Source organism: Mesoplodon bidens (genome assembly GCF_964165515.1).
Source record: "Mesoplodon bidens genome assembly, chromosome: 19".
Lineage (NCBI taxonomy): Eukaryota > Metazoa > Chordata > Mammalia > Artiodactyla > Ziphiidae > Mesoplodon > Mesoplodon bidens.
Genome location: NC_138179.1, coordinates 7713277 through 7727676, shown reverse-complemented (window position 1 = coordinate 7727676; position 14400 = coordinate 7713277). Strand labels below are relative to the sequence as shown.

The window sequence follows — 14400 nt, the reverse complement described above, 5'->3', positions numbered from 1 at the left end:
TCACATTTTTCTCTGTTTAGGTGAGAAATAAACATGAAGAGTTTTCAGTTCATAATGGTGATTGTTTTGTAGCACAAAATAGAACATTGTGTAATAAAATAGAACTTTTTAGTGGGAAAATATCCACACAGAATCTAAAATTACACACAATAAAATGTATTGACTACAAACTGACGATGGAATCATACTTTCTAGCTAAAATTTAGATCTGCAAATATGAGTACAACTTGAAGCTCACATTGAGAGAATCTGTGATGAAAATGGGTTTGGACAACCTCATTGAATTAAATATTTTCTAAAAGAATTACTTCAATAAAATAACAAATGGAATGGAAGACTTGGAAACAGTTTAACTGATAAAATGAATTAAATCGTTCAATGGAATCTTTCTGCAAAGGCACTCTCAGTTAAAGTTAGTGCCTACTTAATATACTTTTGTGTAAAATCTCTGTTTTTCAGTCATCCTCAATGTCAAGAGTAGAGCTGGAATATCTTATTATCAGTTGGATGTTTGTTTGCCTCTGGATATGATTTTGGATCCATACAGAAGTGGTTTCTATTTGATATCTTGAAATCCTTAAGGCTGATCCATGAACTTAAACTCTTTAGTTAATGAGTTTACAATAGTGTGTATGATGGGGGGTGTTATTCAACATTTTCTGACATGCAAACTATCTTGAATTTTGTTGAGGGGGAGAGGAGTTGGTGACTTGGTGGGCAAGTACATTTTCATTATTTTAATTGTGCGATTTATTAGGATTTTAAGCTTTTTATAAATGTTTTAGTGTTACAGGACAGAATTAAAAGGATTTAGAATAAAAGGAGTTTAACAAAAGGACTTTGCAACAGGATTGCAATAGTTTTTATATTTGATGGATTTAGCTAACGGCTTTTCATTTCAATCATCATGCTACATTCTGTTAAATGCTGTAGAACAGGTGTGTGTAACGTCATTCTCTCTATTGTACATGCAAATAAACACAATTTTATGTATAAAAAGTTAATCCTCTACAATTTGGAGGATTACATTATGGGAGGGTGATGACTCCGTTGGGCATCTTGGAGAGTACATGCTATTTATATTGCAAGAAAAATCAGGTTAATAGCTACGGTGTTCATGAGATTATAGAATTTTTATGCCAACACTTTAAAAAATTGTATTTATTCAAACCATCCACGAAGAAATTATTTAAGGCAGAGTTAAGGTTTTGTTACATGGGTTTCCAACTTTGAAAAAATTTGATGTAGAGTGTGCCTCAAAGATATTTGAAGGATTTGTTATGGTTTGTTTGCTTACTGAAGATTCGTCTTTTTTATTTACAAGGTTTTGGTAGTACAGTGGGGGCTTTTGGCTTTATGTTGTTCTTAAGTGAGGGCATTATTTTGTAGTTTAAATTTTTTGCTTGGTTACCTTTTCTGAATATCCATGACGCTTATCTTTAGTAAGTGTCAGGTGACTGACCTAGAGAACAGATTCGGTAGGACTGTTGTTACCCAGTAGGTCAGCAGAAACCAATGGAATTCTTCAGTTCAGGTTTGAGAAACACAAGAACAATCAAACCATTCTTGCCAGTATTATTTGCATTTTAAAGACATGATGTATCATTCATCAGAATATCAAATGGTATATATAATACGGGTACAAACCATAAAGACCTTGTCAGAACACCAGGATGCAGAGGGAAAATAGGTATTGTTAAAGGTGAAGGTGAAATATGGAGGAGTGAAGAATTGGCTTTGTATAGCTGAAGTTCAATTATAATTAATTTGGAACATAAATGTTATGGGCTTTGGACCAGTTAATTTTTAACTTGTGCTTCGCTCAAAAGTCATATTGTTAATTGTGAAATCTGATTTATTTGTTTAGCAGGGGTAAGAGCACACAATCCATAGTAAATTAATGTTTGGTGAAGATGTAGTCACTGATCTTTATAAGCTTCTCAAAATTTAAATTAGTTACGGAGAACTTTATTCATCAACACTGTGTTTATAGTTTTGGATCCTTTTTTTATAGTTTTAATCTTTCTAAGGTGTGATAATACAGTCTGTTAGTGGATCATAGAACTTGTCTTAACCTATTTAGTCTAATTATTATCACAATTTAAAAGTATATTATGTCAGATCACAATCTAAATGTGTAACCATTAACCTGTCCTCCTCTGGATTAAACCTCATTATTTTTGGAGGGATCCATTAACGAGGATTATTAACATTAACATTACAGTTGCTCTTTACCATCTAGCAAAGAAATGAAACATTATTAAAAGAGAGCTGAAGTCCCCTGGCTACCTCTCCCAAATATTGTCTTCATCCTAAACCCGTAAGAGGACTGTTCCTATCCTGAAATTGGTGTTTATGTGTTTATGTCTTTAGCACTTAAGATAACTAAATATCTGTCTATACATCTAACTACACACACTCATGTGGGCACACACTTGTTCAAGCACACAACTTGTACCTTTTTCAAAATTGTGGTAAAAATCACATAACATAAAATTTACTGTCTTTAGGGCTTCTCTAGTGACGCAGTGGTTAAGAGTCTGCTTGCCAATGCAGGGGACACGGGTTCGAGTCCTGGTCCGGGAAGATTCCACGTGCCGTGGAGCAGCTAAGCCCGTGCACCACAACTACTGAGCCTGCGCTCTAGAGCCCGCGAGCCACAATTACTGAAGCCTGTGCGCTTGGAGTCTGTGCTCTGCAACAGGAGAAGCCACCACAGTAAGAAGCCCGCGCACCACAACAAAGAGTAGCCCCCGCTCACCGCAACTAAGGAAAGCCCGCATGCAGCAGCAAAGACCCAAGGCAGCCAAACATAAAGAAAAAAGAAAATTACCATCTTTAAATCTTTACAGACTTTTTTTTCCTGCCCAGCCATGCCGCACAGCATGTGGGATCTTAGTTCCCTGACCAGGGATTGAACCCGTGTCCCGTGGTCCCATGAAGTGGAAGCCCAGAGCCCTAACCATTGGACTGCCAGGGAATTCCCGACCAACTTTTAATTGTACCGCTTGGCAGTGTTAAGTGCATTCAGAGAACTCTGTACCTATTGAACACCAGCTCTCCATTTCTCTCTCCATCACTAGTCCCTGGTAATCACATTTTTCTTTCTGTTTCTAGGAATTTGACTACTTTAGATTCCCCGTACAAGTGGAATAATAGAGTATTTGTCTTTTCATGAATAGTGTCTTTCATTTAGCACGATGTCCTCAGGATTCATCTGTGTGTAGCATGTGACAGGACTCCCTTTCTAATATATACGTCTTCTTTATCCAGTCGTCATTTGATGGACATTTGTGTTGCCGCCACCTTTTGCTCTTGTGAATGATTCTTTAGTGAACATGGGTGTTCAAGAGCTTGCTACATCTTTTTAAAATTAATATTGTAAGAGCTTTTTTTTTTTTCGGTATGCGGGCCTCTCACTGTTGTGGCCTCTCCCGTTGCGGAGCACAGGCTCCGGACGCGCAGGCTCAGTGGCCATGGCTCACGGGCCCAGCCGCTCCGCGGCATGTGGGATCTTCCCGGACCGGGGCACGAACCCATGTCCCCTGCATCGGCAGGCGGACTCTCAACCACTGCACCACCAGGGAAGCCCTAAGAGCATTTTTTAGATACCAAAGTTGAGCAGAAAGTACAGAGAGTTGCTGTATATCTCCTGACCCCTCACATCTCACAACTTCCCCCAGTATTCATACCCTGCATCACAGAGATACCCACACCGACATCATTATCACCCAAAGTCCATAATTCTCATTAGGGTTCCCTGTTGGTGTTGTACGTTCAGTTGGTTTTGACAGATGCATAAGGACGTGTATCCACCATTGTAGTGTCCGAACAGAATAGTTTTCCCGCCCTAAGCATCCTCTGTGCTCTACCGACTCATGCCTCCCTCCTTCTTAACCCCTGAAGACAGCTCATCTTTTTACTGTCTCAGTAACTGTCTTTTGCCTTTTCCAGAGCCATTCAGTATGTATTTAAGTTTCCCCCATGTTTTTTCATGGCTTGATAGCTCATTTCATTTTAGTCCTGAGTCATATTCCGTTGTCTGGAGATACCACAGTTTATTTATCCACTCATCTACTGAAGGGCATCTTGATTGCTTCCAAGTTTTGGCAACTGGGAACAAAGCTGATATAAATGTCCATGTTCAGGTTTTCGTGTAAACAAAGTTTTCAGTTCCTTTGGGTAAATACCAAGGAGCATGATTGCTGGATCTTGTAGTAAGAGTATGTTTAGTTTAGTGAGAAACTGCCACACTGTCTTACAATGTGGCTGTACCGTTTTGCATTCCCTCTAGTGATGATTGAGAGTTCTTGTTGGTCTGCATCCTTGTCAGCATCTGGTATTGTCGTTGTTTTACATTTTGGCTGGTCTAGTATGTGTGGAGTGGTATCTTATTGTTGTTTTGATTTGAATTTCCCTGATGACCTGTGATGTGGAGCATCTTTTCTTATGCTTATTGGCCATCTGTATATTTACTTTGGTTAAGTGTCTGTTCAGATCTTTTTCTCAGTTTTAAATTGGGTTGTTCATATTCTTACTGTTTAGTTTTAAAAGTTCTTTGTTATATTTGGGATAACACTCCTTTATCAGATGTGTCTTTTGCAAGTATTTCTCCAAGTCTGTGGCTTTTCGTCTCACTCTTGACATATGTACCTTTTTAAAGAGCATAAACTAAATTACATAATATTAAAAGAAAATATTTATCCTCTTTATTCTATCTTCCATTTTAAAAAAAACCTGCCTTCTGAGGTATTACATATTTACCAGAAAGTTGCAAAAATACTACAGACAGGTCTTGTGCACCCTCTGCCCAGCTGGTTACATCTTATATACAATATAAAAACCAGGAAACTGACATTGGTGGAATGTGTGCGCATAGTTCCGTGTCATTTTATCACATGTGTACATTCATGTAACCACTACCATAATCAAGATACAGATCTATTTCATCACTACAGTAATCTCCCTCACAGTAATCTCCCTCACACCGTCTCCGTCCACCATCCCTAACCTTTGGGAATTTATCAGTCTGTTTTCCATCTCTGTACTAATTTTGTCATTTCAAGAGTATTACATAAATGGACTTACACAGTATTGCTTTGTCACTTAGCACAAGTATGTTGAGGTGTATCAAGTTGTTTAGTGTATCAATAGTTAGTTCCTTCTTACTACTGATTAATACTTCATGGTGTGGAGGTAAAATTCATCTGCTGAAGGACATCAGGGATGATTTCACTTATTTTGCTGTTTAAAATAAATCTACTATGAAATTTGTATACAAGTTTGTGTGGGTGTAGTTTTTATTTTTCTGGGATAAATGCCCAGTAGCATGATTGCTGGGATATATGGTAAGTGTATGTTTAGGTTTTTTGTTTCTGCTCTTTTAAAGAAACTGCCACACTCTTTTCTAAAGGGGCTGTACTATTTTATATTTCCACCAGGAATGTGTGAAAGATCCAAGTTCTCTGCATTTTTGTCAGCATTTGCTTTTTACATTTCCCTGGTAGCTAATGTTGTTGAAAATCTTTTCATTTGCATATCTGCTTTCCATATCTTATTTTCAGTGAAATATCTCATGTCTTTTGCCCATTTAAAGTTGGATTTTTGTTTTTTTAGTTTTGAGTATGTTGAGATTATTTCATATATTCTAGATGGGTCCTTTGTCAAATATGTGTTTTACAAGTATTTTTTCCAATGTGTAGCTTGTTTTTAATTTTAATTATAGCCAACTTATTGCTTTTTTCAGTCTCATAGATCATATTTTCTGGTGTCATGTCTGAGACCTCTTCACCAAACCCTAGGTCCTGCGATTTTCTTTTGTTTTCTTCTAAAAGTTATATGGTTTCACATTTTAATCTCAGACCCATGTTGAGTTAATTTTAGGTAAGGTGTTTTATTTCCAGTTTTATTCTTTTCCTATGGGTATGCAGTTGCTCCAGGACCATTTGTTGAAATGGTCCAACGGTCTTACTCTGCTTAATTGCCTTTACACCTCTTTCAAAAATCAGTTGACCATATTTGTTTGGGTCTATTTCTGGACTGTCTTCTGTTCCATTAATCTGTGCATCTTCTGTCAACTTTATATATCCGTTTACTTAGATTGTCTTTCATTTCCTGCATCAGCATTTTGTAGTTTTCAGTATCTAAGTCCTGTATATATTTTTTAGATTTATACCTGAGTATTTAATGTTATTTTGAGCAGTTATTAATGGTATTGTATTTTAAATCTGGAATTCTGGAATTCTGTGTGCTTGTTGCTAGTATATAGAAATACGGTTGATATTTTGTATGTTGATCTTGACTCTGGTGACCTTGCTGAGCTAACTCACTAGCTCTAGAAGTTTTTGCTGTTGTTGATTCCTTGGGATTTTCAAGGTATCAATCATGTTATCTGAAAATAGGGAGTTCTATTTCTTCCTTTCTTATCTGTATGACTTTTTCCCCCTTTCTTTTCTGCTTCGTTGCCTTGTCTAGAACTTCCAGTACTATGCTGAATAGCAGTGGTGAGAGTGGAGTCCTTGCCTCGTTCTTGCAAAATTCTTGTTTGTCCTTGTTTGTTCTGTGAAAAATTTTGAAACATTTTATGGATTCTTTCCTCCTCTGTTTTTCTCTTTTCTCTCTTTTTGGAATTCCTACCTAGTACTGGAACTTTGAGGCTGTCCTTTAACGTTTCTCTTGTGTATGTGTTTGTGTGTGTGTATAAATTAATGCTGTTTTTCTTTTTTTTTTTTTTTTTGGTGTTTTTGCTGTGTTCTCTAGGAAATTTTCTCTGATGCTTGTGTTAAGTTTTTAAATAATATCTGCCTTGTTTTTAACTTCCCAGGGCTCTTTTATTTTCTAAGCGTCAGTTTTTCATTGCATTCTTATATTGTTTCATGCCTGAAATATCTTCTCATATTTTAAAAATTATTAATGGTAGTTTGAAAATTTTTGATACTTTCTTCCTGTATAGAGTTAACCACTTTTCCAGGTGTTTGTACCTGTTTGTAAGCAGCAAACTAAAAAGCTGATTGCAAGCAATGTGTATGTGTTTGCCAACCTCTAACTTTATTGAGGGTGCTTTGGTTGTGCTGTTTCTTGGAGCTCTCTGGTTGACAGTGTCTTTCAGTCTTTCTTCACGGACTGACTGATTTAATTTTTTTCCAATACATTGCTATTCATTTTACTAGTCTTTTTCAGGATTTTGCATTGTTGTGTATTGAGAATGGCCTGAAATTTTGAAGTTGTTAAAGTTTCTGTTGTGACCTTCCTTTATTTAGTTTTGAAATCAAGGTTATACAACTCTTAGGTAATTAGTTGGTGGAATTGGGGGTGTTTTTCTGATTTCGTGGTGAATGTGTATAAGATTGACGTTGCTAATTTTAAAAAAGGGTTTTTAAATGCTGGTTCAATTTAAAAAATAGTTATAAGTTTATTTATAGCTCTTCTAGTTTTTGTTCAGTCAACTGTATAAATATATCAATTTAAATGAATGTTTTGCTATCTCTTTAGCTGTAAATGTTTTGAGAGAATGGAAATGATGGGAAATATACAAGAATACTTCTCAAAGTTTTATTTTACATTTTATTTCATGTTCCTTATCAGGTGCTCAGAAGTGTGACAACTTTGCTGAAAAAAGGCCCCTCCTTGGTGTTTGTAAGAGCACTGGATCTTCTGGGTAAGGAATTCAAAAAAATTTCTTTGAATCACTATTAAAATTTTGTATTATTTCAGAGGGGGAACTTTGATGTCTTCAGATCTTTGTTTACCATAAGAGTATGCTCTTACAAGACAGATGGGAAAGGAAATAAAAACATATTTAAGGTTTTTGTCACTCAGTCCTTGGGATTTTTCTGCTCACTGTTTTCTCAAATGTAGGGTGATAGCAAAACATGAAAGCAAGCCAGCAGTACCTCAGAATTCAGTCTTGAAATAAAAGATTAGTATCGTTAAGAAAAATGTGTTTCAGCTTATGTGTTTATTTAGTATTTATAGTGGCCTTCTACAGTGGATTAGAACTTACTATTAGGTCGTCGTCGTCATCATCGTCATCATCATCATCATCACCACCACCACCACCACCACCACCACCATTAACATTTACTGTTGTTGTAGCATGTGCCTGACACTGTTCTAAAGGCATTCCATGAATTTTCTCTTTCATTTCTTTCAGCAATACTATGAAATCGATACTGTTCTTAGTCCCATTTTGCAGTTTAGAAAAACTCAGGCACTGAATTCACACAGTGGAGCTGTGGATTCAAACCCAAGCAAGCATTCTCTTAATTCCATGCTGGTTACATTTGTGACCATGAGAGGACTATGGACAAAGATGATTAATGGTTATTACTCAGGAAGTCAGATTTTTCCCTACTCTCTTTATATAGTAAATGAGAATATATGCTTCTTTTTTTTTTTTTGCGGTACGCGGGCCTCTCACTGCCGTGGCCTCTCCCACCACGGAGCACAGGCTCCGGACGCGCAGGCCCAGCGGCCATGGCTCACAGGCCCAGCCGCTCCGCGGCATGTGGGATCCTCCTGGATGGGGGCACGAACCCGTGTCCCCTGCATCGGCAGGCGGACTCCCAACCACTGCGCCACCAGGGAAGCCCGAATATATGCTTCTTAATGGCTTATAGTGATTTAGTTATCAGGTTTGTCGTGACCTTTTCACTATGTAATTCCAATACAACCGCTGGTAAAATTGCAATGGCCTATACAAACTATGTAATTGAAAGTTACTGGGTAGGCAGTCCAGGGCTAGTGAAGTGTTTCTGTGATGTGTTATTAATGACCTAGGTTCTTTCCATTTCTAGTTTTGACATCTTTTAGAATATGACCCCTTCCCCTAATTATCTCAAGAAGGCTACTGTCTTTTCAGTTAGTGCCTCTCCTCCACTTGAACTCCTAGCTACAAAGTAAGCAGTGATATGATTATGGTTTTGTTAGCAAGGTAGAGGATCAAAATGAATATTAGGCTTGGCAACCAGTAGTCCCTGCCTTGTACTTTCAGCTGATAGTGTACACTCTAGGTCATGGATGCAGTGCAGAAGGGAGGAATGTGCTAGTGGTGTTACATGATTAGGTCTTGGAATCTTCATCGTTGCTTTCTGGGGAAATGGTTTGACTACATGCATTACAAGGCAGTTTTCTTCCAGTGTAAGTTTTTGGGTTGAAGTGGGCAAAAATTTACTTTGTACTCATCACTCTGCCAGGTATGGGATGAGGATACAAAGCATGAAAACCGAATTCCTTGTCCCAAAGACTTAAGGATGTTGCTGAAAACAAAAACATAGCACACAGAAAATGATTGTGATAAAATGATGTGTAATAGGAATTCAAAGAAGGTAGAGATCAGTGTGCATGGATTCATGGGAGATGGCCTCATGAGGAAGGCACAGCTTATGCTGGATCTAAGGGAATAAGAAAGTTTGACAGTACATGTAGAAGACTAAGGACTTCCAAAGTATGTTATAAAGCTATAGAAGGGGAACAGACACTGGTATACATATACTTAGGAAAGATGGAGGGTTGTGACTTAGAATGAAGTCCATCTGCAAAACAGGTAATAACAACCATTTCAGTGCTCTAGAACTCAACCAAAGGCTTCCAACAATGTGGAAAGTGTTTATGTTTGAGAAACTGGTAAATATTAAGCCATAACAGTGGGAATCTGTCGCATTCATGCCCGGAAGCTGCTCCCATCACACTCCACCCTTTCCCCTTCCAACTTGGTTGATTTTCCAGGGTGTGCAATGTCATGACCATGCCCAGCAGCATTGTCCCTGGAAGTTATGGTCTTGGGGTCATGAGAGTTGTGCAGGCCCATGGCTCGTTAAGCCTAAAGTCATGGTTAGCTGAGGCTTCATGTAAGGTCAGAGGAGCCATGGAAGCATCCAGGGAAAGCTAAAATCTGGAAGACTTGAAAATGTCTGCCTGTTAAACGGGTTCCTCTACCCACACATAGATCCTTTTGGAAAGGATGACAACCTTTACTGACTTAGGGTATTTGAGCAAATTGTCTGTCAAATCTTTGGCTAAATCACTAAGCTCCTTAGACACAGCGGCAAACCCCAGGCAAGCAGGCTTTAAAATGAAAACAAGAATTAAAGAAAAGTAAAACTCAGCAGAGGCATTAGTAGCCGCACATTGTGGAGGAAGAGAGATTTCCAGAATTCTTATACTATTTTATATAACATGTCTAGTTTTCAACATAAAATTATGATACATACCAAGAAATAGGAAAGTGTGATATATTGAGAGAAGTAGGCGATAGAAAGTGTTCCTGATTGTTTCCAGTGTTAAAATTTGTAGACAGGGCTTTTAAAGCCGTTATTCTACATATGTTCTAAGAACTAAATGAACCGTTTCTGGAATGATAGGAAAGTATCATAACAGTGACTGAACAAATAGAGAATCTCAGTAAGAAATTAGAAATTGTAGAAAAACCAAATGGAAATTCTGGAGTTGAAGAGAAAAAAGGTGAAATAAACTCTCTGGAAGAACACAACACCATATTCAAGTCAGCGCAATTATCAGAGAACTGGTGTGTTGACAAGCAAGCTGAAAGGGAATGGGAACCAAGCAGAAGAGGGGAAACACCTGTGGTGAAAGAAAACCTTGTTGATTTCACTCTTCCTGGTGTTTAGGTCCCTGTAATTCAGGCGCACCCAGTCCTGTTGAAGCCCCACAAAAAGATGTGTTTACGGAAGGTGCTCAGCTACCTACTGAGTTTGGTTTACAGGTTTTGAAAGATTTTCCATTCCTTAGCAACCCTGCTTAACTGTATGGTTAAGGAGATTGTTTTATTTTTACAGGATTCATTTATTGAGGTATCACTTTCTCAAAAAATAAGACACAAAAGGAAGGGTAAGGTGATTGTATATAGTAGATGATGAGATCATTTATTGAGAGATGACCATGATGGTATGCAGGTTATATTAGTCAGGGTTCTCCAGAGAATCAGAACCAGTGGGATGTGGGATGTGGGATGTGTGTGTGTGGGGAGGGAGGGAGTGGGGATTGATTTTAAGAAATTGTCTCACATGATTGTGAGGGCTGCAGATCCAAAACCTGGAGACTCAGGGAAGAGTTACAATTTCAATCCAAAGACAGAATTCCCTCTTCCTCCAAGGAAGTCAATGTTTTAAAATTTTATTAGAACTTTGAACTTATTGGATGAGTCCCACTCACATTATGAAGCATAATCTTCTTTACTCAAATTGCGGATTGAAATGTTAGTCTTATATAAAAAATACCTTCAGAGAAACATCTAGAATAATATTTGACCAAATCCGGTTATTGTGGCCTAGCCAAGTTGACACATTAATGACCACAGGGGCGATGAACATACTTCTGATTAAAATAACATTTGCGGAACTTCCCTGGTGGTGCAGTGGTTAAGAATCTGCCTGCCAATGCTAGGGGACACGGGTTTGAGCCCTGGTCTGGGAAGATGCCACATGCCGTGGAGCAACTAAGCCTCGTGCGCCACAACTGCTGAGCCTGTGCTCTAGAGCCCACGAGCCACAACTTCTGGGCCCATGTGCCACAACTACTGAAGCCCGTGCACTGCAACAAAGAGTGTCCCCAGCTCGCCACAACTAAAGAAAGCCCGTGAACAGCAATGAAGACCCAACACAGCCAAAAATAAATAAATAAATTTATTTGAAAAAATAATAATATTTATCTATTTCAAAAAAGTCTATTGTAGGCACTCATTTCCCCTGTCCCATTTCTGCTCATTAAGTTAATTTATTTCATAGTAGGAGAATCATTCTGGAAAGAGACTGCTGTATGTCAACCCAACATTTGCTGGGTTGTTTTAAGAATGGTTATTGATAAATAAATGCAAAGATATCTCCTTCTTGTTTTTTTTGTTTTTTGTTTTTGTTTTGTTTCCTTTTTTCTTTTGGCTGCGTTGGGTCTTCGTTGCTGCATGGGCTTTCTCTAGCTGTGGTGAGCAGGGGCTACTCTTCGTTGTGGTGTGCAGACTTCTCATTGCAGTGGCCTCTCGTTGAGGAACACAGGCTCTAGGAGCGCAAGCTTCAGTAGTTGCGACACATGGGCCTTATGGTGTGCGGGCTTGAGTAGTTGTGGCTCCACGGCTCTAGGTTGCGTGGGCTTCAGTTGTGGTGTGCAGGCTCAGTAGTTGTGGCTCGTGGGCTCTAGAGCGCAGGCTCAGTAGTTGTGGCACACGGGCTTGGTTGCTTCACAGCATGTGGGATCTTCCTGGGCTCTAACCTGTGTCCCCTGCATTGGCGGGCTAATTCTTAACCACTGTGCCACCAGAGAAGTCCTCCTTGGATTTAAGCACAGTGCCTTCTAACTAGCAGGCTCTCAAAAATATTTATTTTTTGCTAAATGAATTTTAGTAAGCTTGCTGTACAGTCATACTAGTCCTTTATTTGAATATTAGCAACACTTTTTTATGGTTGAGAAAATGTCTTAATCTGAGGAACCACATGTCCTGAACCTGGGTGTTGATGTCTTCTTCAGAGCCTGTGGTGCACAAAATTTTAGGACCCCCTTCACCCTTTGGAGACGTACAAAACATGTCTGTTGCTGTTCCTTTCTGTGGCAAATGCTTTATTGAGCACAAGGTGCTTTGGACACTGTCAGTTGCTTATATTCACGATTAATACCACTTAGTTCTGCTTAGGAAAGTTCAGTAAAGTTTCCTCTTGATGTATAAATTTTCATATTTATATTAAATTTATATTTAAATTTATAATAACTTTTCAAAGAAAGGGGGGGAATTGCTATGGAAATAATCCCAGTCCTTCCTCAGTTTTTATCCTTTAGGTATACACACGTTACACTTAGCCCACGATTTTTAATACTGGCTGTTACTGCATTCATGACAGTCATTAAAATGCCATTTATTTTTGTATTCTAGTGATGTCTTTCTTTCTTTGTGTGTATGTGTCTATGTAGAGAGAAAGAGAGAGGGAGAGGGAGAAGGGGAGAGAAAGAGACAGATACACTGTTCCGTAATCATTCCAGATAAGCCATTTAAGTGCTTGGTGGGAGATAATGTTTATTGTGCTACTGATCCAGGGATTAAGTCAGTGCCTTGTGTAATAATTTGAGGGAGGGAGGAGAAGTATGGACAGTATACTAAGGAATATACACTTTATTAGGAAATGAAAGCTCATTGTGTATTACATGCTAAACTGTTCGAGTAATGCAGTTTTTTGTGGTTAGGATTTTGTTGGGTATTATGAATAGTTGCAAAAGAGTAATGTTATTCAACAGCTGACTGCAGACCTTGAAGAATGTTTAATCCAATACAATATCATCACGTTATTGGAGTGAAGATGTGATCTTTACATAGAGAGAATCATAGAATACTGGCAGTGGAAAGAACCTTGAAATCACGTAAGATATATGCTACAGATGAAGGAAGTCTTATCCAGAGACTCACATCATATATCCATTTGGTGGTGGGAAATTCTTGTGAGAGTGAGAAAATTTCCCTCAGAAACAGACTTACAGAGAACAAACCAGTGATTACCAGAGGGGAGCAGGGTGGGAGAAGCGGTGAAATAGGTGAAGGGGATTAAGAGGTACAAACTACCAGTTGTAAAATAAATAAGATACAGGGGTGTAATATACAACACAGAATAAAGTCCAGATTTTATAATAACTCTGTATGGTGTATAATCTATAAAAGTATTGAACCACTGTGTTGTACACCTGAAACTAATATTGAAAGTCAACTATGCTTCAATTAAAAGAGTGAGAGGGGCTTCCCTGGTGGTCCAGTGGCTAAGACTCTGCACTCCCAATGCAGGGGGCCCAGGTTCAATCCCTGGTCAGGGAACTAGATCCCACATGCTGCAACTAAGAGTTTGCATGCCTCAACTAAAGATTCTGCACACTGCAATGGAAAAGATCCTGCGTGCCGCAACGAAGATCCCACACATGGCAATGAAGATCCCACACGTGGCAGCGAAGATCCCGCGTGCCACAACTACGACCTGATGCAGCCAAATAAATACATAAATATTAAAATAAAATAAAATGAAAGTGAGAAAATTTCTTTATTTCAATTTGTTAGGAATCCCTTATCTCTTATTAAATAAGCCCTCTATGGCCATATTTCCAAGATTGAATTTTAATAATCAGAGAGATTAAGATTTTGGCCACCAAAGACATCTTAAATTTACCTTGAAAAAAGCTAATTAATTTTAATAGCTGCATAGGAATGAAGACTTAATTTCAAAATTAAGGACTGTTCATTAAATATGATACAGTTAGTTCACAGTATTAATAGTTTTGCAGTTTGTTGCCAATTGCTAAAAAAGGTCATTTTGGATTGACAGAATTCTGTGGGACTGGTTTTTATTTATTTATTTATTTGTATTTATTTATTTTCTTGAAGTATAGTTGAGGTACAGAGTTGTGCCATTCTCTGCT

The 14400-nt window shown here is 38.2% G+C and overlaps 1 protein-coding gene across 11 annotated transcripts in view; it reads left to right on the top strand.

Moving 5' to 3' along the window:
- Positions 1–14400, top strand: part of BCAS3 (BCAS3 microtubule associated cell migration factor) — a 576449-nt gene that overhangs the window by 80694 nt on the left and 481355 nt on the right. For all 11 annotated transcript variants that reach the window (XM_081218975.1, XM_081218976.1, XM_081218978.1 and 8 more), the window contains exon 7: positions 7585–7657. In XM_081218975.1, the coding sequence (XP_081075101.1) occupies positions 7585–7657 (73 nt within the window). The remainder of the gene's footprint in view (positions 1–7584; positions 7658–14400) is intronic.